This window comes from Syngnathus floridae, chromosome 10, assembly GCF_059516105.1.
Source record: "Syngnathus floridae isolate MCC-2025c chromosome 10, RoL_Sflo_1.0, whole genome shotgun sequence".
NCBI classification, from domain to species: domain Eukaryota; kingdom Metazoa; phylum Chordata; class Actinopteri; order Syngnathiformes; family Syngnathidae; genus Syngnathus; species Syngnathus floridae.
Genome location: NC_142422.1, coordinates 8472302 through 8498493, shown reverse-complemented (window position 1 = coordinate 8498493; position 26192 = coordinate 8472302). Strand labels below are relative to the sequence as shown.

The following is a 26192-nucleotide window of genomic DNA, read 5'->3' as shown; positions in this document are numbered from 1 at the left end:
AAAAATGAATTTCCGTGCATGAAAAATCCTACAAAAATTACTTAAAGTACCACTGAGACAGGGATGATTAACAGAAAAGATGCCTTGCTATGGGGTTGAAAAAAAAGATGAATCAAAACAATGTATATATTTATTCATAAAATCAAGTTCAAAGTCATCCCCAAATTTCTGTCTGTAAATAATAATGTATTACCATGTAACTGACAGCTGACGTGTCTTGAATTATTCGTGTATGCTGTCAAATGTCAATAAACAAGATAACGCCCTTAGTTGACAAGACAATGACAAGGTATGGTGTTGACCCGAAGGCACGTGATAACATTGGAACTCAGAAGCAACACAGACCTCTCTGTCTCCAGCTTGACAACAACCTCTATTCGCAGACACTGATCATAAATGTCAAAATTCTAGATGATGTCATGTTCTCAAGGACACAATAAGACAAGTGGCGCCTATAATTCCAAGGACAGAGCAAACAATGTTTTTCAAAAATTGGATGCAGTATATAGTATGTAATATACAGAATTCATTATTTGATTAAAAAATATATTCTTCACTCACTGAATATCTTTCACTTTTACGTGGCAAACTTATATTCAAAAATTCAAAATTCCACTTAAATGTTATTTTTGTTTCTTTGGATTTAAAAACAAAGCTGGTGTTTGAAATTCTGAAAGCTCTTTGAAAGTTTTTAGACAGACTGGTGAATATTGCTGTTCATCCAGGTCATTTCATTCTCAACACTTTAAATTGATTAACAAGGCTTGGTCGCGACTGCAGCAACCTTTTGAATGTGATTTGATTTTTTTTTTTTAACTGCATGGTACCTACACTGCGTACATCCCATGAAGATGCGTAAGTGGTGCACTTCATTCAATGGGATGATCCGCACAGGCAAAAAGTGCACATCCGTGTGCCTTTTCTGACTCTCAAGCACAGGGGAGAATATTCCCCCAAGTGAATTGAGAAAATCTCTTTTTGCACCTTTGTGAGAAAACGCGCACTGCTGTCTCCGTTATCATCCTTCACCTCCACTCTTCTAGTTGAGTTTTGACACCTTCTTGATATGACCATTCCTCTGTCTCTTTCTTGTCAGCTCTCGAGTATCTCTTAAATTTTCAGTGGCTTTGAAAACTAAAAATAATGTTCATACTGTATACTACTATTCAAATCGTGCCTAGGAGAACAGGAGCATATTCTGCAGCCCTCTATGGGGGGGACTAAACTGAAAAGCTGTGAATGCAGAGAAATTACACCTTTTAAAGTGATGCCATGTTAGATATTTAGTCCAATGAAAAAAAACCGGTAGAGGAGCAATTATTCCAGGGAAAGGAAGCGTGCTTTGAAAAGCAGAATATCCCCATCTGATGGATTATGTGTTTTGTTTGGTAGAGACCTTCGTATGATTTCAGGAAGAAACTTAATAACACCCCTTTTTTTTAGTTTTTTTGCTACATTTTGATTCTAAGCCTTTCTGGGCCTTATCATAAGTGTTGCTTTTAAGATGTGTAGTACAAGCGCATCCAGCAAACCTTTGCTTGCCTCTTAAGTTATCAATGTCAAAATAGTCACACCGGAGGATTTTGAGATCCTTTTTGAAGTTAAAATGCCTCGGCTATGTTTGGATAATGCACAGGTGTGCCAAGTGAACCCGAGCTGGAAATGTGAGCACACCCAAAGAAGTAGTAAATTTTGCGCCTGCAGGCATCTAGTCTATTGCAAGGTGCCGTTGAGTTGCCCGTGAGGACTTGCTCATGCACGCAAACAAACACAAGCCCAATGTGGGTGTGTTGTTTAACTAATCATCATGTCATTTATTAAACAGGACCATCTTATAAAACAAACACGTGTATGTCACAAATCGGGAAAATTGTGCTGATATGTTGTGGCATCGGTTAATGAATTAAATTTTGTTTGTGTTATTTCTTAATTATAGGAAATGGGACAGTTTGTATCTATGACAGATTATAGCCCTGACATATCGTAAATGCATCCGAAATGTCTCTTTCTGCTTAAAAGGGAACAACAATGTTAGGACTTCATGAAATTTTGATTGGCAACCATTATTATCCATTTTTATTTCAACACCCATATGATACTGGCTCCGTAAAACTTCAATATGCCTCACTTTATTCACCTCATTTGAGTGAACTTAAGAATAAAATGCTTTGCCAAGGGTTTCTCAAATATGAGATGACTGTTGAGTTTATAAATGTTGAGTCTACTTTGGGAATGTTTCAAAATGTTTAAATTGGTAAAACCGTGAGTCATATCAGCCCATTTTTGCCGTATACTGAAAAAGATGAATATGTATTTAGCATATTTTACATGCATATTGTCCATATTTTAAAAACCAATATTGTCATGCATTTGTTGAAGAAATGTAATTCTTCACTAGTACTGATAAAAAATTGTGGCCCCTTCACAATTTTTGTGGCCTTCAAACCAGGCACAAGTTGTACATGCCTGGTTTAAAGGGTTGGGCACAGAAAACTCATTTGTGTTTGCTAATCAGGAGCACCCAGGCATGTGCAAAAATATCCCTGCAACAAAATTGTGCATTTGCCTCAAATGATATATACAATATTTGGCATTTGAAGTAGCAGACGCAAAATTCCCTGGGAGGATTAGATTTAAAAGATCAATTTAGCATGTTCAATGTGTTTCATCAAACATGAGACAAATTGAGTCGGCCGATTTGCGGTGGTTAAAGCACTACAGCTATATAATATAACAGCATAATAGACAGGCTAATAATGAAATTAGCATTGTTATTGCGGTAATCTTAAACCATAAAACGAGATAAACACAGCAGTAACTGAATGTAGAGCAGTACAAACATGCACGCAATCTATCCTCGCTACTCACGGGGGTTAGGAGACCAAGACTCTTTGCAAATAACAAAATGTAATAACCCAAGGATGTTTGCAATTTGCCTATATAAATAGTTTAAAACCTTTATCTTGAATTTACTTTCATGACATCTACTTCTTTAGGTCTTCAAATGGTGTCTTGGCTCTTTATTTGTGTAGTATTATGCAGGTTATGAGTGAGTATTTGTGAATTATTATGTGCATGTCTTTTTTTTATGTCATTGAACGGAAGGAAAGAGGGAATTGTAGCATCTTTGTAGCATGGTGCCTGCGGGGCTGTCGGTATTGGCAGCTAAAAACAGCACATCTTGCAGGCATGGATCATTGGCGAGCTGTTCATGTGCACGCATGGAGGACTGGCTGACTTCGTATCTGCGGGGCTTGCTGTCATTGGATTATTTGGCAGCCACTGGTTTGTTGGCATACTTGCTCTCTGGTCATCTGTGAGGGCTGGCATGCCCTCTTCGTCCTTATATTGCCATACACTTATGGACATTTTTGTTCATGGGTGCACACCGAGACGCAAAGTATGTGTTGTGGCTCACCGACTACTGTGACCTTCACGATTTAGTTTTTAGACGTCACTGCTCTATTAATCTTTGATGGGGACTTTGTGATTTGGCTAATTTAGCTATGATGTGACCTTATCATATGGCCTGCAAAAAGTACTATGGTGACATTGACTGTCCTGTACTTGATTAAACTATGTAGGACACAAGTCATGTGTTGACACGTGCACAAAATTGGTGGAAAAATCAATAGTGGTCATAGCTTGAATGCAACAAACATAATAATGAGTAAATATGAAAATAATAAATTAACCAATGAAAATTAGATACCGCTTTTGATTTGTAGTTTCAACACAATTTTTAAAAAGAAAAACGATATTTTAATATTTTTTTCCACAATCTTTTGAGGCAGTAACTGCAATCAAATGATTTTTGTAACGTTCAACCTCTCAGATGGTATTTCAGCCTAGTCTTAGTGAGCAAACGACTCCAGTTATCTCAGCTTTGAAGGGTGCTTTTTCCAGATGGCCTATTTCAGCTTCTTCCACAGATGTTCAATGGGATTTAGATTGGATCTCATAGAATGCCACCTCAGAATTGTCCAATGTTTTGCTCTTACCCATTCTTATGTGTTTTTAATTGTAGGGTTTTTTTGTCATTATCCTATTGTAAGACCCAACCTTTCAGACATTGGACACCACATTACTAGAATACCTTAATAGTCTTGAGACCCAATTGTATCCTGCACAGATTTAACACACTCCTGTGTCTCTGTGCTGCACTTTGACCAATTGTCTGGACTTTTCTTTACTGCATGTTAACCTGGGACCATCGGCATTGTAACGTGGTGTAATTTGCAGCATTGTGAAACAAATTGATATGTATAAATGCTCATTCCTATGTCCACCATTATCTAATGGTGTTTTGGAAACTATTATACTATATACAACTATTATATAGCGTTTTTAAATGGTGTGAATTATCTTGGTGAAATGATATCCTGTCAGCATCGGCCCCAGAAATACCATATCAGTTGTCCTGTCACTGTTTTATTTTATAACATGCAATAATTTCAAGAAGTGAAAACACAGCCGAAACTTGGTATTTGTTTTCCTACATTCATCAGTTCCTCTTACGTGCAGTCATGTCCTAAATGCTGGTGAATCGACAGCATTGTTATATTTTTCCCTCTTAAACAGCACCAGTTTATTTAAAAGTTAAAAAAAAAACATGCAAGAATCACAACAACTTAGCAAATTAGCAATATTTTCAATACATGGTTGTAATTTCTTTGCATTAAATTACAGTCTGAAGTCGAAAGCATAGGCAATGCCAGACACTGGATTTCATCCCTGGTGATGCTCTGTCAGGCCTCTACTGCAGCTGTTTTCAGTTTTGTTTTTAGGAAGTGAAATGCTTGCTCAATCGGCTTTCAGGTCAGATGATTAACTTGGCTATTGGTTGTTTTCGCAGTATGCTTCTGGGTCATTGTCCATCTGTGCTGTTAAGCATTGTCCAATGAGTTCTGAAGCATTAGGCTGAAAATGAGCTGATAATATTGCCCAAAACACTAAAGAATTCATCCTGCTGCTTCTGTCGGTAGTCACATCATTGATAAATACAAGGGAACCAGTTCCATTGGCATCCATTCCATGCCCACCTGTCCAACAGCTGAGCAGCCAGTTGTTGGTTTCTCAAACATTGAGCAGTACATAATTTTTGTAATTCACCTAATTTGAAGGTAAATTGCCTCAGATTAAAGCCAAACGTCTGAGGTTCAAGCACATCCATTGTGCTGTTGTTTAAAGCCCAAAACACAAATAATCAATAAATGCACACACAGATATAATGATTGGGACCAAAAGTGATTCTCACTCAGGCAGCTGCAAACTTCTGTCCAACAATTATGACTTAAATCAAATGAAGACGTATTGGGTGATTTTTATCTCAAGTCACTGCTATCCCTATGTCGGTTTGTTTGTTTTCCAGTGGATAGACTTACAATGTGTACTTTTATTATCACCAGTGCTGAATTGGATGACCAAAGGAGTAACCAAACAGGCTTAAAGATTACAGAATATGAGTGTGTTGTCTTTTACAAATGGTGTGAACATTTTTTGTCCTTAATACATCCAGGACAAAAGCCCTCCTGTGAAGTCTGGCAGGCTTAATTACACATAATGTAAGTCAATGTTGTTTAAGCAAAGATATATTTTGACATCTGCAGAGGCCTCTTTCAGCCCAGGTATATATTTGATCATTTAGAGGGCAAACAGTTTTCTCCTGTCAGGTGTACCTTTTCTTGTTTTAACTTGTTGGTTTCCAGCTGGAAAATCCTGCTCCCTTTTATATTTAACCACGGAGGTGGAACTTCAGCTTGAATGAGTCATTAGGAAGTAACTTGCTAGTGAAGTGGAGCCAAGAAGTGCAGTTGTGTGGGTGAGTTGGGTTCACCATAAGTGGATGACAAGCCAGTAAAACACAGACAAATTCCCATAGCCATCGAGCTCATCTGGAACTCTGGTTCCTCAGTTTGCAAAAAAACATTGACAGTAGCTGATTTCTCAGATCAGAGATCAAACTCTGTCTCTGGCAACAAATGTCGCATCGTTGTAGCATTTTAGAGCTTTTTTTTTTTCTTGTATTCCCTTAATGCAGAAGGTTTGTTGTGGTTGTAAGGGGCGGCCAGGTCGTACTGCTTCTTCCACTGACTGTCAGTGTGGGTCAGTATTGTGGATACTGTTTGTCGACTGCACCAGGAGACAATGAGGGGGAAATGCGTGGGATAGTGTCAGTAGAACAGGAGACAGTTGCTAAGGGCTATGACTCTCCAGATCTCCTTTGGCTGTTGATGCCCTGCCCAACTGTTTCAAATCCCAGCTCACGAGAACTCCCACACAGTCCTTCTTTACTGTTTTTTGTTCTTTTTCCTCATTCCAAGCACGTTTTCATGATGTCCTCGGCCAATGAGGTTATGTTTACGTGGTTCTTTGACATCACTGACAAGGGTAAATGCACAAAAGTGACATTTTTATTGTAATCGCATTTTTGATGTGTCATTTTGTCAGATTATGTGAATACGAATGCTGCAGCACTTTTTGGATCGCTCGCCCATTAATAACAAATGAACAAATGTCTTGGTATTGAAATGAACTGAAATTGTGTTGGCATTTTTGAGTTACCATGGGCTTTTGCCCCATCCCTGAATGCAAATGTAGGGCTTGAAAATGGTAAGCGCATGTACTGTCCCAGGTAAGGTTTTGGGCTTGGACCAATGTGCACCATCTGTAGATTTTTCTCTTCAGTCTTTCTTATACTTGCATGAGTCTTTTTTGTCAGTTGCTAAAATGGTTAAGCATTTTTGCCGTTATCATTCCATTACTCCTCCTGTCTTTTTCTGTCTCTTGGCATCAGTGAATCTTTCCAGTTCTATTCTCAAAACCTATGCATCTATTGTCACATCATTTTTGGTTCTAAAGAATCTTGGTGACATCGTGAGGAGATCCTATTGTTACTTTTTGTGCTGCTCTGCATGGCAGTGTGGGCGGCATTGTGGTGACTAATTAGCACGACCACCTCACAGTTCAGAGTTTGTGGGTTCGTAACTCGGCTACAGCTGTCTTGTGTGGAGTTCTCCTTGTTTATGTTTGGGTTTTCTTCAGATGCTCTGCTCCCACATTGCGTAAAATGCATGATAGATTAAATGAAGATTTTTAAAGTGAGAATCTTGAATCTTGTTGGTCTATAGGCATGAGCCAATATCAGATTCTGACAGTATGATAAACGTCATAGTATTAAATTACAGCTCTTAAATGAATTATTTTTAAATATTTGAGTAAATAACACTGGCGGGTCGAGAAAGTTTTCGAGACAGCAGAATAGACACTGGTGAAGTAGAAGTGCTGCTTCCTTGATCTTGATCTTGGTGGGCAGTCATGGCAGGTAATTGTTGCAATGGCAGTGATGTTGTTTCTGCAAGGCACACAGCTTCCTCTACAGTACAGTTGATGTAATGGTGTCATCCTTTGTTGGAAGTAAAATTTGCCCTGCAATGTCGATCAATGGCAAGCAGTGTCAATCACCTTGACTTTCTCTGAAGCAATACAGTGTTGCAGATCATCCATAATTGCTAGTGATGTCCTCCGTTGCCAGCTTCAGACCTCAGTAGATCCGTGAAGTAATTTAAGGGCCCTAGAAGTTGGCAAACCCTCATCAGTGTGCACATCACACTTTGCCATAAGATGCCATGAGCTGAACTGCACAACAGGTCTGCTGCTGTTCCAGAAGTCAGAATCATTTTGAAAATGGAGCTCATCACTACATGACAAAGTGATTGCTCAGGAACGTTCTGTATTGACTGATTCTTCTACAGTTCTTTCTTCCTTTTTCAGCTGCGATAGAAATCCTGCACTGTATGCCATCATGCTTGTAAATCATTGTCTATTGTGATACTAGACAAATGTTCTACTGTGATGCCCCACTCGCGCAGCATGTTTTCAAATACTTCTAAGATGTTGTCAGCAGTGCAGTGGTCCTCTTGGGAGAAAGAAAGTTGTGAGGCAGAAAGACTTCAATTCCCAGTCTGGAGAGAGGAAATGCACTGTGAAGCTTATGTATGATTCTCCATTGTCAGTCCAGTTGTTGCAATAAACACACCTTTTGACACATGGGCCCTGCTTCCTGTGTACAACTTTCATTTTGCATGTTTTTGGCAATGACATATGCAACATTGTTCAAGTCTTACCGGTCATAGAAAACTTGGGCAGCTTTAAAAAAACAAAACAAAAAAAACGTAATTTTGAAAATCCTGTTATACTGTGGAACTGGTAACTGGCCCACACTTGTTTTTTCTTTTTGTCTGTGCCCTGTGGTTAGCTGGCATCCACTCCAGGATGTACCCTGCCTCTTTCCCATTAGCTGGGATAGGATGCAGCACATCCACAAGCCTAACGAGGGGTCCAATATGAATGGCTCGTAACGTGGATCATTTATTTTCACTTACGGCAAAATTACAGCCCCCCGCCCCAATTGGTCAGTGAAGGATGTATAAATATTAATGCCAAAGTTCTGAAATGTGCAGGAGATTCATACAGTATCTATCAAGGTGAACAATTTGGGGTTGATTCAAATTGAGATGGTTTGTTCTTGTCCGTTGTCTCTGCTCTGCTGAATGCTATTCCTGTTTCTCCTTCATTGTCAGGGCATTTTAATGTCTTCTGTATCTCTGTATTGCCAATCTGTCACTCTGCACAGTTTTCACAGTAATCTTAAGTGACAGTTGTTTATTCATTCAATTCCATCCTCCAAAATGGTGCTCAGACGATTGCCATCGGGCAATTAAATCGGACATGCCTCCCTGTGGCACAGACGATGTATGGTGGGGGGAAAAAAAACACCACTCTTCCTTCTGTCTCAGCCCAACAGACAGCACTTGTGCCAGATTGCAGAATTACATTCAATGTTATTGATCAGGAATGGACAACTGGCTGTATGTGGCCTGCAACCATACTCAGAGTGGCCCACTTATTAAACCCTTACATTTATTTATTTGTTTTGTTTGTTTTATTTTGAAAATATCCCTCCACTAATCAGGCCTCTATGGTGCAATGACCAGACACATGCCACTCCTATTTAGTAAACGGGACACAGCAGCCCAGCTGGAGTTTACCAAAAGGCACCTGAAAGACTCTCAGAACACAAGAAAGAAAATTCTCTGAAGATTCTTTGGCATGAATGCAAAGCGTTATGTTTGGAGGAAACCACTGCTCATCACCTGACCAATACCATCCCTGCAGTAAAAGCAAGGAGGTGGCAGCAGCAGGACTTGTCAGGATTGAGGGATTGATGAATGTAACAATGTACGCAGACATCCTGGATGAAAGCCTAGTTCCGAGTGCTCGGACAGGGCGAAGGTTTACCTTCCAATAAGACACCGATTCTTACAAAGCCAAGACAAATAAGGAGTGGCTTCATGACAACTCTGTAAATACCCTTGAGTGACCCACCCAAAGCCCAGACTTTTAATCAATCGAACATCTCTGAAGAGATCTGAAAATGGCTGTGTAACTATGTTCCCCATCCAACTTGATGGTGCTTGAGAGATGCTGTAAAGAGCAGAACTTCTCAGATTGGTATTCAAAAAGGCTGACATGTCTGCCAACAACGTGTGATTTAAAAGGAAATAATGTGGAATTTACGTAAATCTTTTGTAACAATGACTAAATGTCATTTTGTAACATTTTGTTGTTGTTTTTGCATATGGATTTTCACCTATTTTATTTTCCAGTTGTTGTTTATAGACAATAAATGTGAGGCACCTGTGCCAGAAAATGTTTGACCTCGCATGAGGGCATGTTCATTCTCCATAACATTCCAAGGAATCAAGTTATGAAAAAGTAGAAAAACATCAACCTAATTAAAGTGGTGAATTTCATGAGTACTGGAGGGAGAAAAATATTATCCTATAGATATATATTTAATACATTTAGAGACTCAACTGCATTAATATGATCAAGTAAGACACAAATTAGTTACACCAAGTGTTTCCAAGTGGAACAAACCTTCCGTGTTTGTCGGTGCATATTACGAATTGGGTGTGTTTAGTGGAACATCATCCTTTTGCCCTCACTATAAAATGAATTTCATTAGACCCAGTTTACAAATAACTGTCTTCGTGTCCCTTTGCGTCCATGATTCCATTGATGCCCTTATTCCACCCCCTCCCCTGAACAGGATTCAGATGGGCCCTCCAGACCAGAGGCTGTTCTCCCCCCAGTGTTTTCCGCTCTACGTCAATCCAGAGTGGTGTCATCCACCTCCGAGGAGGAAGAGGCCCTTACAGAAAAGTTCCTTAAGATCAACTGCAAGTACATAACTGATGGAAAGGTAAGACGGTCTTTTTTTATAGTAGGATAAGGTGGGTTAAATGAGAGATACTAATATTAAAACGTTAGAGGAATAAACCTCAAGTACTTTCACATTCATTTATGTTAAAAAGGGAGAAAGGATAAAAATTTTCACAGCACAATCATTTTATAATCCAACAGTTCTCCAGCACATCAGTATAAAATTGCTGCACGATGTCAATCTTAGACAATCTCCTAAAGCAAACATTAAAAAGTCCTCCTTTAATTTATCCAACCTGGAATTGTTTTAATGAATTTGACGGATTTCAGTCATCATCTGGCTGCCCGTAAGCATGTTTGTGTTAAAGACACCTTTCCCCGCTAGACACACACAAAGATCCATGGTATCGAACCACTCTACTGATTCACTTTCAGCGTCCAAATGAATGTATTTAAGTGGTAGGCACTAGCGATCAGTAACCTACTTGATTTAGTACAGGAGTTTCAAATTGGGTCTGTTGTAACAATGGGGATTGATTTAGTGGTAAATAAAATCTTAACTTCATCCTTCTCTGTATTGAAACACTTATTTGATCGCACCTTCTAAAAGTGACATTACGTCTTTCTATCTAAAAGCAGAACGTACAGAACGGCAATGCTTAAGACACAGCTTTCTTCCTTTTGCATTTTTTTTCAGGGTTCAGTAAGTGGGGTATTGCTGGTGACACCCAACAACATCATGTTTGATCCACACCGGATGGACCCTCTGGTTCAGGCCCATGGGTGTGAGGAGTATGGCATCATGTGTCCTCTGGAAGAGGTCCAATCTGCTGCCATCTTTAAAGAGATCACTGACCCCAAGATCAGAGAGACTGTGCCTGAGTAAGAGAATTTAATACATACTCAATCTGAATCGATTATACGAGGGAGGAAAAGTACACCCGAAACGGCCACTTGCACTGCAAATTGAATTGCGTTTCTTCTTTCAGGGATATTTTCCCCATTATTAAAAGAAAATACGATGTCATTTTTAGTGATACCTTAAACAAGATTACCGAGTTGAGGGAAGGGTTTTTTTCGGCATTATTTCAGCCCCTAACAACTCAAATGACCTTGACAGTTTGCCTCTCTTTTTTTTAAAGTATAACTTAACCAAGAGTTTAAAGGTTGATCAGGTCAAATGTTGGTTTCAGTCAGTTTTCTTTCCTCAAAATTGGGGGGCATTTCTATTAAGATTAAGAGCACCACTGATAACACGCTTGGCATGATTGAAGGCAAAGGGTCACCTACAGGCTGATTGCATCATCAACCAATAAACAGTTTCATTCTTTTCCCGTATTTACCAAAATAAGGATAAAAATACAATCATACCAAGGTTAATTAAGTATGCCTTCACCTTCCTACGCATTGGTTGTTGCTCAGTATGCAGAAGGAATTAGCCATCTCTGTGGACTCAACGGCTTCCTCCCACAGAATCGTCTGTTTTTCTTTTGCTTGGCTTGAACAGGTTTTAAGTTACAAGTCTATCCAAGTCTGAATTATGCAAGGATAAATATAGTATTGGAGCCCTGTGGGGTCTTCTTTTTGTTGTTGTTGTTTCCTCTACTGGCAGCTTGGTCTGACCAGTGCTGTATTTAGCTGGTTGGGAGTTGCTGCCCATGGAGCAGTTATTGTGCTGGCAATCTGTCTCTTTCACTCTCCCTTCTCTCATGCATAGTGTAATTCTGTCCCATATGACGTATGCAGTTACATGGATGCTTTGACAATAAATATGGAAGCTTTGATATGCATAATAATAAGAATTTAATTTGTATCTTTAAAAAAAAAAAAAAAAACATGCTTACAAAAAAATATACGCTTACAAAGGACTTTGCCAGACGGACTAATAAATAATAGCTAGAAATAAAAAGCATAGTAAGATGCCAATGACAATAAAAAAGCAACAACAACAAACGGCATTCCATGTCACTGTGGCATAAAAAAACATTAAATCATACGGGCATTAGTATTTCTTGATAACTGATAGAAAATGCTTGTGCGTCATTTGGACGCTGTTTATTTTTCCAGTGACTTGGAGCCTCTGCCATCTGAAAGACATCCTTCCCAGCAGAAGGACCCAGAACAGCAACAGAAGGAGCCAGGAGCCGGTGACAGTGGCAGCACTGCCCCACGCAGCACAGAGGGTTCAATTTCAGAAGATGTCTTCACGGAGTCTGAGCTGTCCCCCATCAGGGAGGAAGAGCAAGCGTCCAGCGAGGATGTCTGTCTGGACAAGTCTTCTTGCGCCTCTGTAGAGTCTGTGCAGACCGTGACCCAGGAAGAGCCCACTAGCTCGCAAGGCCCGGCCAGTACCCGCAGCTCAGTCAGCCATCCCGAAGAGCCTCCAGCCACAGTAGTGGACAATCCTCCAGACACTGCCACAGAAAAGAATATTCAGTCCCCATTGGGATCCAAGCAGCACAGTGAAGAGAAGCCACCAAGCACACCCACTACCAGCACCACTAGCCAGGCTCCCCTTCGCCCCAGCAGCAGCAGCAGCAGCAGCACCTCTTTTCCAGGGTCCCAAACATCAGCCACCCCACTTGCCACAGACACCCTTTCTGTCACAGCCAGTCTACTTGGGGATGCCAACGAGGGGACTGAAGTCTCCAAAACTGACTCTATGCAACAAGGGACATTGGAGAAGGATAATGTAGAACAAGGGCAAAAGGGAAACACACAGAACACCCAGGGTAATGTATTTAATGATTTATTTCAGAACAGCTCAACTTTGACGCTACATTATTCATTGGTTACGTATCGAAATAAATTTTAGACTTTTTAGGCTAGAATCAATTGGGCTGTTTAATCAGCATGTAGTTTAATGCTGATGATGAGGTATGACTGCATAGTTGTTTTCCTGATCAGCAATAGGGACACTTGTTTTTCCATTTTTAGATTCAAGATTCAAATTGACAATTCAACCACATATAAAGCGTCTGTATCTAATCCAATACAAATCCAGAAAACTATTTTTGTTCCCTGAGAAATGTTTAAAAAAACGTTTCAAATTATTATATGTTGAGCAGTCCTCAACACACATCTTGGAAATCACTACACTAGAGAAATCAGTAGAAAAAAAGCTATTAAAACACATAAAATTACCAGTTTCAATGATTTTATAATTATGTAAACATTTGTGTGAAACCAACAAATCTTTTGAAAGAATGCTTTTCTTTACATGGCCTTTAGCTCTCCATTGAAGTTTGACTTAGTGCCCAGATCTGTTTGAAACACTGCCCAGTCATGATAGTGGGTGACAGGCACTGCCAGAGCACTCGGGATTAGGGAGGGAAGAATGCAGCTTTTGTCGCTTTTAGGTTTGCGTCGGGTTATTGCCTCTGAACGCATGGATCGGCCCCAGAACTAAAATAGCGTTGTGCATCTAGCTTGGCTTAATACAACAGTACATTTGGTGTTTGTGAGATATAAACTCAAGTGGGTCACTCTTCTCATGTGATGCCAGCTGTGAACTGGTGTACCTCGAGCTGTCCACTTTGGGATCAAACCACAAATGATGTATGCCAAGTCGGAACAGAAGACTCACCGTGACTCATTTCGTGCTACATTACCCAATTTAGCTAGATTCTGTTAAAAAAAAAAAAAAAAAGCCAGTTTCACAAACCTAGATAGCAGCAGGGGGTTTTGTAATTTTCACTCTGCAATTGCAATTATTCTCCAATTATTCTCCAAAAGCAGTTAATTCAAATACATTGACTGTACCTCCTTACTAGGCACAGCAGTCCGCACAAGTAACCACAGAAAATGAGCTGTACTCATACAGGAACTATGATAGCTATGCAGATTGTTTCTTCATGCTCAACCTAGATTATGTATAATGATAATTTGCAGTACACTTTTATGGATACAAGACTGTGCTACTGTAAACTATGTGCTCGTATTTTCTTCCTGTCCTTTTAAATTTCTGGCACAGAATATCAAATGTCAGATGAAGTGGCCCTTAAATGGAAATTGGAAGATTACGTGATAGGTTTCTTCACTAGATAAAACATTTGTCAGAATACTAACATTTGAGAATTAATATATCATTGTAATTAAGAAAAAAACCTGTTTTGATTTAAAATAGTCCCATGTTGTTTTTCATTTGACTTCTGCTTCTAGGATCTGCACAGAGGAGGAAGAGCCACTCACACAAGTTCCTATGTCTGCGGGTGGGGAAGCCAATGAAAAAGACGTTTGTTTCCAATGCCAGCGCATCCATGCAGCAGTATGCCCAACAGGGCAAGAAGCACGAGTACTGGTTTGCCGTGCCGCAGGAGAGGTCAGTTACTCTGCCGCATATGACTCAAGCGTATACAAATCTATCTTTGTTCACTTACAAATGAATTGTTACACTTGTTCTGTGATAAGTTGTATCAAGCAGAGTTGAAGTGCAAGATTTTTGGAACAGCACACAGCGGGGATAAGGAACAACAGAAAGCATCAAAAGTCAATATATAGTTGACGGCTGTTGAAATATAGCAAGAAAAAATATATATGTCCAATGCTGATAAACCTCCAATAAGTGTGTTTCACGAAAAAGTATGGATGCCCTGATTTTTCAAAATCTGCAAATCGATGAAATCCACTAACAGTACTAAAGAAAAAATATCTGAGATAAAAACTGAACCTAACTTGCACTGCAAAAAGCTGTTATGTGGGAACCAGCAGTTGGGAGCTTGTCATCCTCATTTTCCAGTAATGACTCGGTGCTCTTTTCAATCAGTAATCACATTTGAATCAGACAAGCATCCATGTCATTATTTTTTTGGGTTCCATTTACTGCTTCTCGGTTATGTCGAGTGCAGGATGCAGCTCTGAAATCATCCCCCTCACTTTTTTGTTAGGAATTTAAGAAGTCTAGCCTTGTCTGTTGTTCTGTGCCACATGTTGCCTAGCTACAGTCCCACCTGTCAAGCAGTTTTCCGGTGTGCTGCTCGTACAGATAATAGCTAAGGGACGTGTCAGATTCAAAACTAGCTTTGAATAGTGGGGCTTGTAAGCTGTTACTACTCATTTAGCTTTCTTTGCATGGGTGATGGGAGTATTGCTAAGGTGCACAACCAAATGGCTCATAAGATCTTTGCTCGTAGAGCAATAGACTCTCTGTAATCTGACCTAGATGGGAAGCGAGGCGTATGATGTGTCTTTAAGTCACTTTACAATTGCGAAGGGAGAAAGTGAGGTTAGGAATGAGCCATACGCCATCAAGACACTGGATACAGCTCAGCGTATTTATAAAGACTTACTGACTGACTTATAAAGTGCTTGCAAAATAGTTAAGCAGCACACACACACACACACACACACACACATAGTATGAAACAACCTTGGGGGGTTTACCATTATTTTTCTTTAATATTTAAAAAAAAAACATGAATTTATCAGATGCTAAAGAATACATTTTAACCAGGGGTGACTATAATTATGGAGGCCGGTGTATCTCAAAATAAATTGAACCAAATGCACTTTAAAAATGTTTTATGTCAAGAGTTGTATGTTGTATTGCTCAGTATTCATTATGCATCTCAAAATGTTTGAGTAATTAATTGATGATTCATGTTTAAAAAAAAAATTGCCTCTTGATTTTCTGCATTTGTCCCTCCTAGGTCAGACCACCTTTATGTGTTCTTCATGCAGTGGAGCCCAGATATGTATGGTGAGGGTGTCCGAGGGATGGGACAAGAACCCGGATTTATGGTTGTCAAGAAGCACGAGGTGTCAGAAAGTGCTGCGGACGAGCCCATCACTGACCTCAACGTCAAAGAATGGGAGGTAGGATTTTCCTGTTAATTATGCTCCATGTGTGCTTTTTGTGATTTATTGACTCAGGCTCACAGACATGGATTATTCAGTTCCTCGCTATTTATTAATCCATCATCTGTGAAACCAGCATCATGCATTGTACTGTATACGACATTGTTGTGTGTCCAATTAAATGTTCACACTTCAGTCCGTTTGTTTTCATTATGCAATGCTCAGTGTAAATGGATAGTTGTGTAAACTGCTTCTATATTTTGCATTTGTATGAATTTCATCATTGCATATTTTCTGTGAACTTTCAATCACGTGTACTTTATGTGTGCCATGTGAATCCTTGCTTTGCTTGGAATCGCGCATTCTGAACTTCCAACCAAAGTGTTTTGCATGTTTGTGCAATTGTTTACTATTCTCAGTGTATTGTAGAGTCATTCAATGTTGTGTGGCAATCGCTATTGTTGGTCAGCATTCTGCAATCTATATTGCTGAATGCACACTGACCAACTTGATTATCCATTATTTACAAAAATGCTAAATGTGCTTTTAAAGACAATCGTATGTTGAGTTCAACCTTTTGAGTGTATAATTTCTGAATGTGGAGAGGAATCAAAACCGGTGTTGTCGTTCCGTATACTTAGCTTTGGGAGTGGTGATTACTCCAATAAAAGCATTTGTAGAATTTAGTGATAATAGAAAGAAGACACTATGGTGAACTGTTTAGAGGTTGGAGAAAACTTTCACTGAAAATTAATTCTCATGTAAGTGGATTGTGCTTGTTCTATTTTAAGAAAAAATGACCGGGAGCTGGACTCACAGGTTATTGGGGTAATGTAACCTGTACATCACAGATGTCAAACTCAAGGCCTGGGGGCCAGATACGGCCCGCCACATCATATTATGTGGCCCGCGAAGACAAATTGTGCATCAAATTCATGTGTCATTACTAGAATTGCAAATTGTCTTCACTTTTAATATCTTTTTTAACCAATTTGTGCTCGTCTGATTTGAAAACAAGTTATTTGTCAGTTTGTTTTGTAGCTTTTACTGTATATAATATGAGGTGCTCATACATTTATTTGGGTTGACAGTCATAATGGCCCTCTGAAAGAAGCTATGACTACAATGCAGCCCGCGAAAAAAAAATGACTTTGACACACACCCCTGCACAGAAAGGAGTACAATTTGATCCAAATCATTTCTGTGCATTTGACAACAAAACGTTGAGAATATGAAAAATATCAGGAAGCATCGACCTAGAGTACTGTTGCTGTAGCTTTAATCGTTCCAGTATTTAGACGGGGTTGTACTATTTTTAACCAATGGGGTGCGTGTTCTATTTATATCCCAAGTTGTAATTGGCTTTCAGCAATGTCACTCTGATGTATCGCGTTAGGACACCTTCCAAAAATATGTTCTATTTAAGTCTACACAGAAAGGTTGCCAGGGCACAGCCCCTCAATGCCTATCTCGGGTATCCAACTATCCACACGGGGAGTTAGATGATTTGTGATGAGACTTTCTGTTTTCAACCTCGCCCTGGAAGCAAGACATGTTTTCTAGGAGGGTGAAGGGCCAAGAGAAACAACTGGCACCTAAGTATACACGTGTATGTTTCTTGTTTTTTGCCCCATGAATATGCGCTTTGCTCTTACGCCGTTGTGGTTCGAGAGCGATGCTAGCTTGATAGCAAAGCTAACTAGCACGCTAGCAAATCAGCCGGCCGGTTTTTGATATGTCACTTTTATATAGAAAGTGGTCGGGGCCGCTTTATCTGTCCGCATATCACAGCGAATTCACACGCGAGAGCTGTCAGAAAGTTTGTTGAGTATAATGATCCCATTGACTATGCTACGATGTTGCCAGGAGCTTGGAAGTTGTCATTTCCTCATATTTGACGCACACCAAACACAGTTACTGTGGAATATTATGGATCATAAAGAGTACAAATTGGGTAAACTTTACTTCTGCGTGTAAACAAACCTACATGGGTGTCAGTCAACTGAACAAATATGTGGATCTGGTTTATTTGTGCATTGTATGCCTCATGATGGCTAAATTGGTTTCGTGATTTGTTGTACGCCTTGTGCCCTGAGGAAGCTTGCTTTTGACCTTCAGCTTCAAGGTTATATTTCTCATGGTAGCGTGAACCTTTTTTTGCATCAGTGATATGATTTCATTAGAATTTCTTTCCTCTGTTGAGTTATGAAAAATTGATTTTTTTAAAGTTATTTATTGTAGTCGTGATTGATGAATACATTTGATAAATGAAAATTGTTCTAATATTTAACAATAAGAATTACAGTAATTGTCTCTTATGAAGAACTAGTGTTTTTGCAAATGTTTTCAATTGATAATTAATATATATCAATGTTGGTTTGCTTGGTAAAATGACAATCACAGGTACAGTGAACTTAAAACTGAACCCACGAAACGTTTAAAAAAAAAAGAATCAGTGGTTCCGAGATTCACCACATTTTGTCCCTACCAATGCACATTTACAATATTTCTTTCATACCGCTTCTCACACTCTCGCTTCCAAATGATTTAGTTGGCTTGCTTCAAGTTGTTTGTCTTTCCCACTGACACATAAAACAAAAGAGAATCAAACATTGTACTGGTTGAAATCTACCCTAAAACTGAAAGATGAAACAAAAGTACAATTAAGCATTATATATGCAAACACCAGAATGTTCAACCCAACCACCGTATTCAGTCTGTGAAGTTTGTGCAAACGTGCAAATATGATGCTAATGGGCTGCAAATTTGCTTGTTTGCCTACATGCATGCATTTGAAAATTTGAGCTCGAAGCTGCATCACATCACAAACAGCCAAGTGGCATTGAAAATGTACTTTGTCACGATACCATTCAGCATTAGCCAAAGTTTTTGCACAGCCATGGGCCACCTGATTGACTAATCGGTGCCCGTAACATGTGATATGCGAAATGCTTTCACTTGCACTGTTGCATTCAAACATTGCTTTTTAAGAATGAAGATATGTTCATTATCTTAGAATTAGTCTTAGGACTGAGCCCAAAAATATATTAGAAATAAATACTGTATTTATCGTCAAGACTGACAGTTTGGTCATAAATAGTCTTTATTAAGTGATGGAAGTGTAACGCTTATTGACTGGACCTAATTTGGACCAAGGTGCCCGACTGTTGACATGACTGAAGTGCCTTCAGCTGCTCATGAAGTGAGGCTCGAATGCATTTTTCATGAGAATGGTAGTTAACTTCTTAACTGCATTATTGGCAGTTGTAAAGCGAGTCCTTGTCACCAACAAAGAAATTGCTAATGGGCCACAAACATTGGCTGGGTCTATAAGGAACTAGAAGCAATGAATTTGTGACTGTTTTCTGACAGTGTTTGTTTTTCTGCAATGTGCCAGGCTATAAAAACCTGTCATTTGAACAGCTGTGTGTAGACTTCTTATAGCCACTGTTGCAGCGCTCTCACGTTCTTGTCTCGTTGTACAGGTGGGGCAAGGCAATGTCAGCAAAATATTTTGGTTTAGAATCTTTAAAGTTTGCAATGCCAGTAACCCCCACCCCCTCCCCCCTTGAAAATTTCGTTCTCCTTTTGTTCAATAACTAAAGGAATGAATGGCCAGGCGGCCAAAGAAGTTGCTATATAGCAACTAATATGCAAATTTGGCAACACGGGCTCTGTGTTTGGGAACTAGCTTCTCTTTTTGAAGGTATGTTGTGGATGAACCAGTTTTTCCCTTTGCATTGGTTGTCAAGTAGGTTTAGCTTGTCTTTCTCTTGTTTTGTTAGTTTGTATAATCTATTTTAACGGAACCCTAAATTGAACCTTTTAAACATATTACACAAACATGCAAAATGTCCCCAATCATCAAAGTCAGACCTGTTGCACTGCAGTGCTTCATGCACATATGGGACTTCAGAAACCCTGCGTCATTGCCAGTAATAGACCTGGCAGCGTTTTATGTTCTACCTGTTCCTGTCTTTGTACTACCAGGTAGTGTCTATGACGGAGTACCACCGTCGCATCGACGCTCTAAACAGTGAAGATCTGCGCTCACTCTGCAAAAGACTTCAGGTGCCCAGACCAGCTCTGTCTGCCCGCCCACTCTATAATGTGGCCAGCTCTACCTACTGTCCCTGCCAACAAAAGTCTCCAGCAGACTGCACACTCCCGCAGTCGCCCCCCTCCCCGTTGCACACAAATGCATTGGCAAACCAAATTCTGTCACTACTTTAAGAAAATATTTCAATACGTTTTCTGAAGCGCATAAAATTTACTCAAACCAGGTTTTGAAGCAACTTTCCGAGCGGTCGCTGAAAACATTTATCATTTGAGCGCAGAGAAGTTGACTCTTATCTTCTTGTGACAGGCTTTTCTTTCTAATGTTTCCAAGCAGTCTGCGTAGCTAGTTATTACTAGCTATTCTGTTAAATACACGTACTTTAGTTTATATGTATGTTATATATTTGAGACACACAAAGGTGGTGGTCAAGGAAATTCCATTAGAAAGCTGTGTTGGATTCTTAAATGAGCTGTTCCTACTAGATTGCCTCCTGGTCAAAGTAGCAGTAGCTGAAGTAAATGTGGTGGTCTTAAAACAACTGTGAGTAGTCCCATCCATCTTCCAAATACTCTCTGGATGGAATCTGGGACATTTATCCTTATTGTTGATGTGCAATGCGCTGACTGCTGTTTGTTGTTGTAGATCACTACCAAAGAGGAGGTGAACTCCAAGCATGATACGTCCATTAAAACTGAACTGGAGCCCGAAACGTTCAAACCAAACCTCAGAGAGCCAAGCGATCTCCTGGAGGCTGATCAAATTGAGAAGGTATAATGCCCGCTGCAGTTTCGCATACACAAACATCAGCTCATAACTGTCAGCAAAGTAGGACACAGTCGAACCTTCAAGTAACAAAATGTCTTCTGAGAAAGGCAGCTTTTCTTTGCTTTTGTAAGCAGGTTTTCCACATGGGAATTAACACAAATACAAGGAGCAATTCCAATGAAGTTGCGATGTTGTGTAAGAGAGAATATTTGGGGGAAAAAAGTACAGTTCACCAATTTGAACATTAAATATCTTATTTATCAAAGTCAATTGTCTGCTTTATTGTCAATTTATGTAGAATTGACTATTTTGACAATTGATACTAGAAGATTATAGCACACTTTTATGTTTTCCATAAAGTCCCAACTTGAGTGAAATTGGGCTTGTAGAAAAATATCTGTTCAACAGTGTTCCCCTCCTCCTCCTTGTCAACTATGGGGTTCTGTACTTATTAAGTCACAAGTGGAAAACTAACGCAATACCACATTTTAAGTCACAAGTAGGAAACTAACACAATACCACAGCCATACTTCTTATCAGGTGACATTTCATGCTCGAGTGTTCGTCAGCTTACAAACATAAAGTTTGAAGTCATTTTCTGATGTTCTCACCTCTTGTTAAGACCAGTCCGTCCGTTCTTTGGGGGAGCAGCAATTAGCAAATAAGCTGAATAAAAAGATAAACATGCTTGATAATTCATGATGTGCGCTGTGGTCTTGCATGATGCATGAAGTCAGTTTTGTAGGTCTTTAGAGACACATTCGCCCAAATGCTCTTTCTCTGCTGTAGAACTGATTGCGAACGGTCACTCTTGAACACGAGTTTAGTAATACCCATTAACCCTTCTAACCTTTCTTGCGCATCAGGAAATAAACAATTACACGCCTGCTCTCTGCACCACCGCTTTGTGTTCAGTGGATGATGGTGCTGGGTAAAATCGTCAGCAGTGTAGATGTAACAAGGAACTTTTAGGTGACCTGAGGACTGGCCTGCCCAAATACAGAAAGAGAGAAGATAGTTTGACAACAGTAATGACACTGCTGTAGTGGCGAGTCCCTCTGATGCGACAGTTGACAGATGGCTGAAAACGTGGAAAAGCTGAGACATGCTGTACCAGAATGCAGATAAAAAAAAATAATAATAATTCAGGATCAAAATCTGCATTAATTAATAACAGCCTGATGTCTCTAGGACTTTGAGCAGCATAGTTTTGACATCAGAGCGATGTGACCAAATACTTCTTACATACATGGTATGATATTTTGGGGCTTTGATTTAAAAAAGAAAGAAAAAATATATCTTGTGATATGGCATTTTGTTACTAAATAACTGAGAATCTAGCAGAGCATCCAGGTCACCAGCAGAAAGCAAGTACCTGACTGATATTGTATGCATGTACAGATCTGGGTCACAAAGCCTGCGTGTTGCTGCATGTTTTGTAGCATGCATTTTCTTACACGCACACGCACGCCTGGAAATGAGTCCCAGTTGGCACGTTGACCGATAGATTGCCAATATGCGACTTCCTGTAATCACCCCGTGGACGTAAGTCAGGCAGCGCAGAGGCGAGCCAAGTGGAGCCTCATCTGCTAGTGGCATCGTTTTCAGGACGCTCATTATAGCGCCGCTGGCAAAATGTGCTGAACCAACAAGAAGAGGCAACAAGAGAGAGTGAACACAGTGTTTGGAGGGAGGCTGTTGTACTCTACACTAAAAAGTACATTTTATAGGATTTTTAGCTCAAGTCAAAAAAAAAGAAAGTTGCCAGTTCTGTGCGGTTATCAGTCAGCTTTTCATTACTCTGCAAGGCGCAAAGTTGTTGATAAGCCTTCAGTGTGTCGGCAGCAGGCGCTCCCCCTTTCCTTTCTCCCGGGACATCAGCAGTCGTGTTACTCTTCTTTAAATGGCAGATGGTGTTGAAAGGTCGCTGCAGATGTAATTGAGCATCGGTCGCTGTGGCCTTTTTAGGCTTTCATTGCCTTTTGTGCCTCTCCTTTCCTGTCACATAGCTTGCAAGGAATTTGCCACCACGCACCATCGGTTACCCGTGGACGCTCGCCTTTGGCACATCCAAACATGGCATGAGCATCAAGACGCTGTACAGAGCCATGCAGGGCCAGGACACCCCGGTGCTCATGGTCATTAAGGATAGTGACGGACAGGTACGCTCAGAAATCAACACAAATTGAGTACACCGCTACAAAATTGGATGCCCTCAGTCTTGACTTTTTTTTTTTTTTTTTAAACCCCCACCTCCTCCTCCAGGTTTTTGGTGCCCTCGCGTCGGAGCCCTTCAAAGTCAGCGATGGCTTTTATGGCACAGGAGAGACCTTCCTCTTCACCTTCAATCCAGAGTTTGAGGTAAACGCACTCGATTTATTACAGTGCTTCTTACATTCATATTGGCTGAAGATTTTCTCATAAACGTTTCATCATGTGTAAGCCGCACCTGTAAAAAGCTGAAGCGTGTTAAAAGATGGAGCCTTAAATGCATCCACTGCACACCTACTTGCCAGGCTACCACCTGATGACTCACAACTTGAACAGGTGGCAATGTAGCATTTAGCTGGGCTGGCTTGTGTTTTGTTTTGTTTTGTTTTGTTTTGTTTTGTTTTGTTTTGTTTTCCTCGAGGACCTCAAGGGGAATTGGGCCTCTCAAGCAGGGCTTTCCCAAGTAGATGAAAGGTGCCAGCCCTTGATTTTCTCCTACCCACACTTGTCCCTACCCCTGATCTGAAGGGAAATGGAGGAAAAAAAAAAAAAACAACTTAGGATGAGTATTCTTATACATTTAGTGCTAGAATGATCGCGCTTGCCAGTTAAGAATGTTACAAAAAGAAATGCAAGGCACATTACAATGTGACTCATCTGTGCAGTTCTCACTCATCATATCTTAGGAGGGTGGTCAAATTTTTATATTCCAAAACATTTACAGTGCTTAACAGCAACTGTCTGGAAATGGCATCCCTTAGCTCTATATAGCTCTCTATATGTACATAAGAACCTTGTGATTGAACCCTATTAATACAAATCATTTGTTTGTGTCTGAATATTAATTATTTCAAGGACATTTGACATAATGCATACATAAACTAAATCGTTTAACTTTAGGAGGCTTTGAGTGTGTTCAATTTTATTGTCCGCAAGATCTGATGTTTATTCAGGTGGCACATAGGTTGTCAATGAGTTCATGAGTGTCGCAAAGAGCTTATTAAACAATGTCAACAAGCCGATGTCATGCAATGTCATCTGATATATGCACTATTGTGTCTACGACAGGTGTACAAATGGACGGGTGACAACATGTTCTTCATGAAGGGAGATATGGACTCCTTAGCTTTTGGTGGTGGAAGGTGAGATTCACCCCGTCACCCCCAGAAAAAGCTTTGCGCTGTGGGAAACCCCGCAACCTAATTTTATTCTCTCCTAGTGGCGAGTTTGGCCTTTGGCTGGATGGAGACCTTTACCACGGCAGGAGTCACTCATGCAAAACATTCGGGAACCCCATGCTGTCTAAAAAGGAAGATTTCTATGTGCAGGACATAGAGATCTGGGCTTTTGAGTAACAACATGGGGTGCACCACTGGGGAAACAGACAAGTCCTGAATTAAGGCAGAGTGAGGAACGGTCCTCCCTAGAACAATGGCAACGTCCCAACCTTAACTGCACATTACAGGGGGCTCCCCCGGCCGGAAGCCTGCTATCGGACGCTTGTTGTGCATTACTTCTGCAGTTACTCTGGAGCTTTTTATTTTCTCCCTTTGTGAAAAACTACCTTTGTGTGTACCTTATTATGGCCTCGTGCAGCATATTTGCAGCGTAGGTGGGGAGAGTGGAAAGTCACTGTATAAGGGATCACAAAGGGAACTGTGCCGTGCCATCTTATTGGTCCAGACAGGTGACCCCAGCAGCCACTCAGCTTGGAGAGTGAACGAGGAAGCAGAGAAAAACACATTCCTATCCACGCGGTGATGACAAAGCAAGTGATAACAGAAGGAAAAACGGGGGGTACTCTATTGTGAAGGTGAAGTTGCAGATGAGGGATTTGGCTCGTTGAGTTTGTTCAATTTAATTTTCCTCCCTCAGTCCAATTCCAGGTGGTCCTCTTGAGGCTAAACTAATAGCGTATCTTGTGCGTGATAGTCCTCCTGTCGTTCACTGTCCTAGCACACCATCTGAAAGCACATAGCTATAACCAGATCAGCCATCGTCGTAATGTTCTGTTCAGTGGGTGTACGTGTGAGTCCAGCTAACACCGGCTGTACTGTTAGTAGACAGTAAACGTGTTGCAATAGATTTTGTGGAATATGCAAATAACTGTCCTGTGACCTCAACTAGCCCCGCCGGGGGCCCGCGGCACTTTGGCCGCCATCCGTGGAGCTTTCAAGAGAGGAACGTGGAAAGCTCTTACGTCTTGATACACAATTGCTGTCCCGGCATCCAGTTGAAAAGCCTGAGACGTGCTAAGCCGTTTTACATGCATATATGACAATTATATATTGGTATGTATGATTATATAGGGCTGTATATAATCATATATATATATTGCTGTTAAGTGTGACAGTGATCTATTTGTGCTGACATTTCAGCTGTTACAATATAATGTATATTACCCTGTAAATGATGCTATATACAGTAAATATATATGACCAAGTGTGGATTGGTGGGTTTGCTTCTAGCACTTTAATCTGGTGTAAAAGCGTCAAGGAGAGGCTTTTAGATTCTATTAGCAGTAGCTGTACAGTACTTTTTTTGTTTTGATCCATATGATGTTCACTGTTAGTAGAAAGCTTGCTGCTACCAATATCAATAAGATTATGCCCTAACGCTCTGTGTCTAAACGGAGGGCCACGCTGAGGTCGCAAATGGGGTGGGATGTGGTTCATAGCAGTGGGGGGGGGGGATTCTCTGCTCCTGGGCTGCCAGGTGATTCTCCGACGGGTAGGTAGAGATGCGAGCAGACTGGCTGTGATGCTGCCTAACCTTTACCCAAAGGCCCTTCACCCCACAGCCACCTTTCTCTGGTCTTTCGCACCAGTATTTGTGTCCTTGTGGAGAGCCACAGAGAATAATATGGATAAATCTTCCAATTATTTCACCTGAATACCATGTATCAGTGATGTATAAATTAATAAAGATGAATTAATGGTTATAACCAGGGATATGTTGACATTCGTCGTCTTTCTTTGCATGTTTTGTATAGTGCGTATTTTATGGTTTGTAACTTTGATTATTTTAGTCTTTTTGAAAGTTAGTCATTGAGCTGCCAGGCGGATGATGAAAATGGTTGGCCCACCAAAACACGACTGGCTGTCAGACCACTTACCTGAACTTATTTGTGACA

At 40.3% G+C, this 26192-nt stretch overlaps 1 protein-coding gene across 6 annotated transcripts in view; it reads left to right on the top strand.

Annotated features, from left to right (window-relative positions):
- The window catches only part of oxr1a (oxidation resistance 1a), a 91882-nt gene extending 65872 nt beyond the window's left edge, over positions 1–26010 (top strand). For 5 of the 6 annotated variants that reach the window (XM_088388281.1, XM_088388285.1, XM_088388280.1 and 2 more), the window contains 11 exons: positions 10115–10267; positions 10925–11109; positions 12295–12959; positions 14389–14548; positions 15876–16041; positions 20014–20094; positions 20726–20851; positions 22858–23010; positions 23114–23209; positions 24128–24201; positions 24279–26010. In XM_088388281.1, coding sequence (XP_088244407.1) covers positions 10115–10267; positions 10925–11109; positions 12295–12959; positions 14389–14548; positions 15876–16041; positions 20014–20094; positions 20726–20851; positions 22858–23010; positions 23114–23209; positions 24128–24201; positions 24279–24414 — 1995 coding nt within the window. In that variant the 3' untranslated portion in view covers positions 24415–26010. The remainder of the gene's footprint in view (positions 1–10114; positions 10268–10924; positions 11110–12294; positions 12960–14388; positions 14549–15875; positions 16042–20013; positions 20095–20725; positions 20852–22857; positions 23011–23113; positions 23210–24127; positions 24202–24278) is intronic. The other variant, XM_088388284.1, reaches the window with a different exon arrangement.
- Positions 26011–26192: the final 182 nt, after the last annotated feature.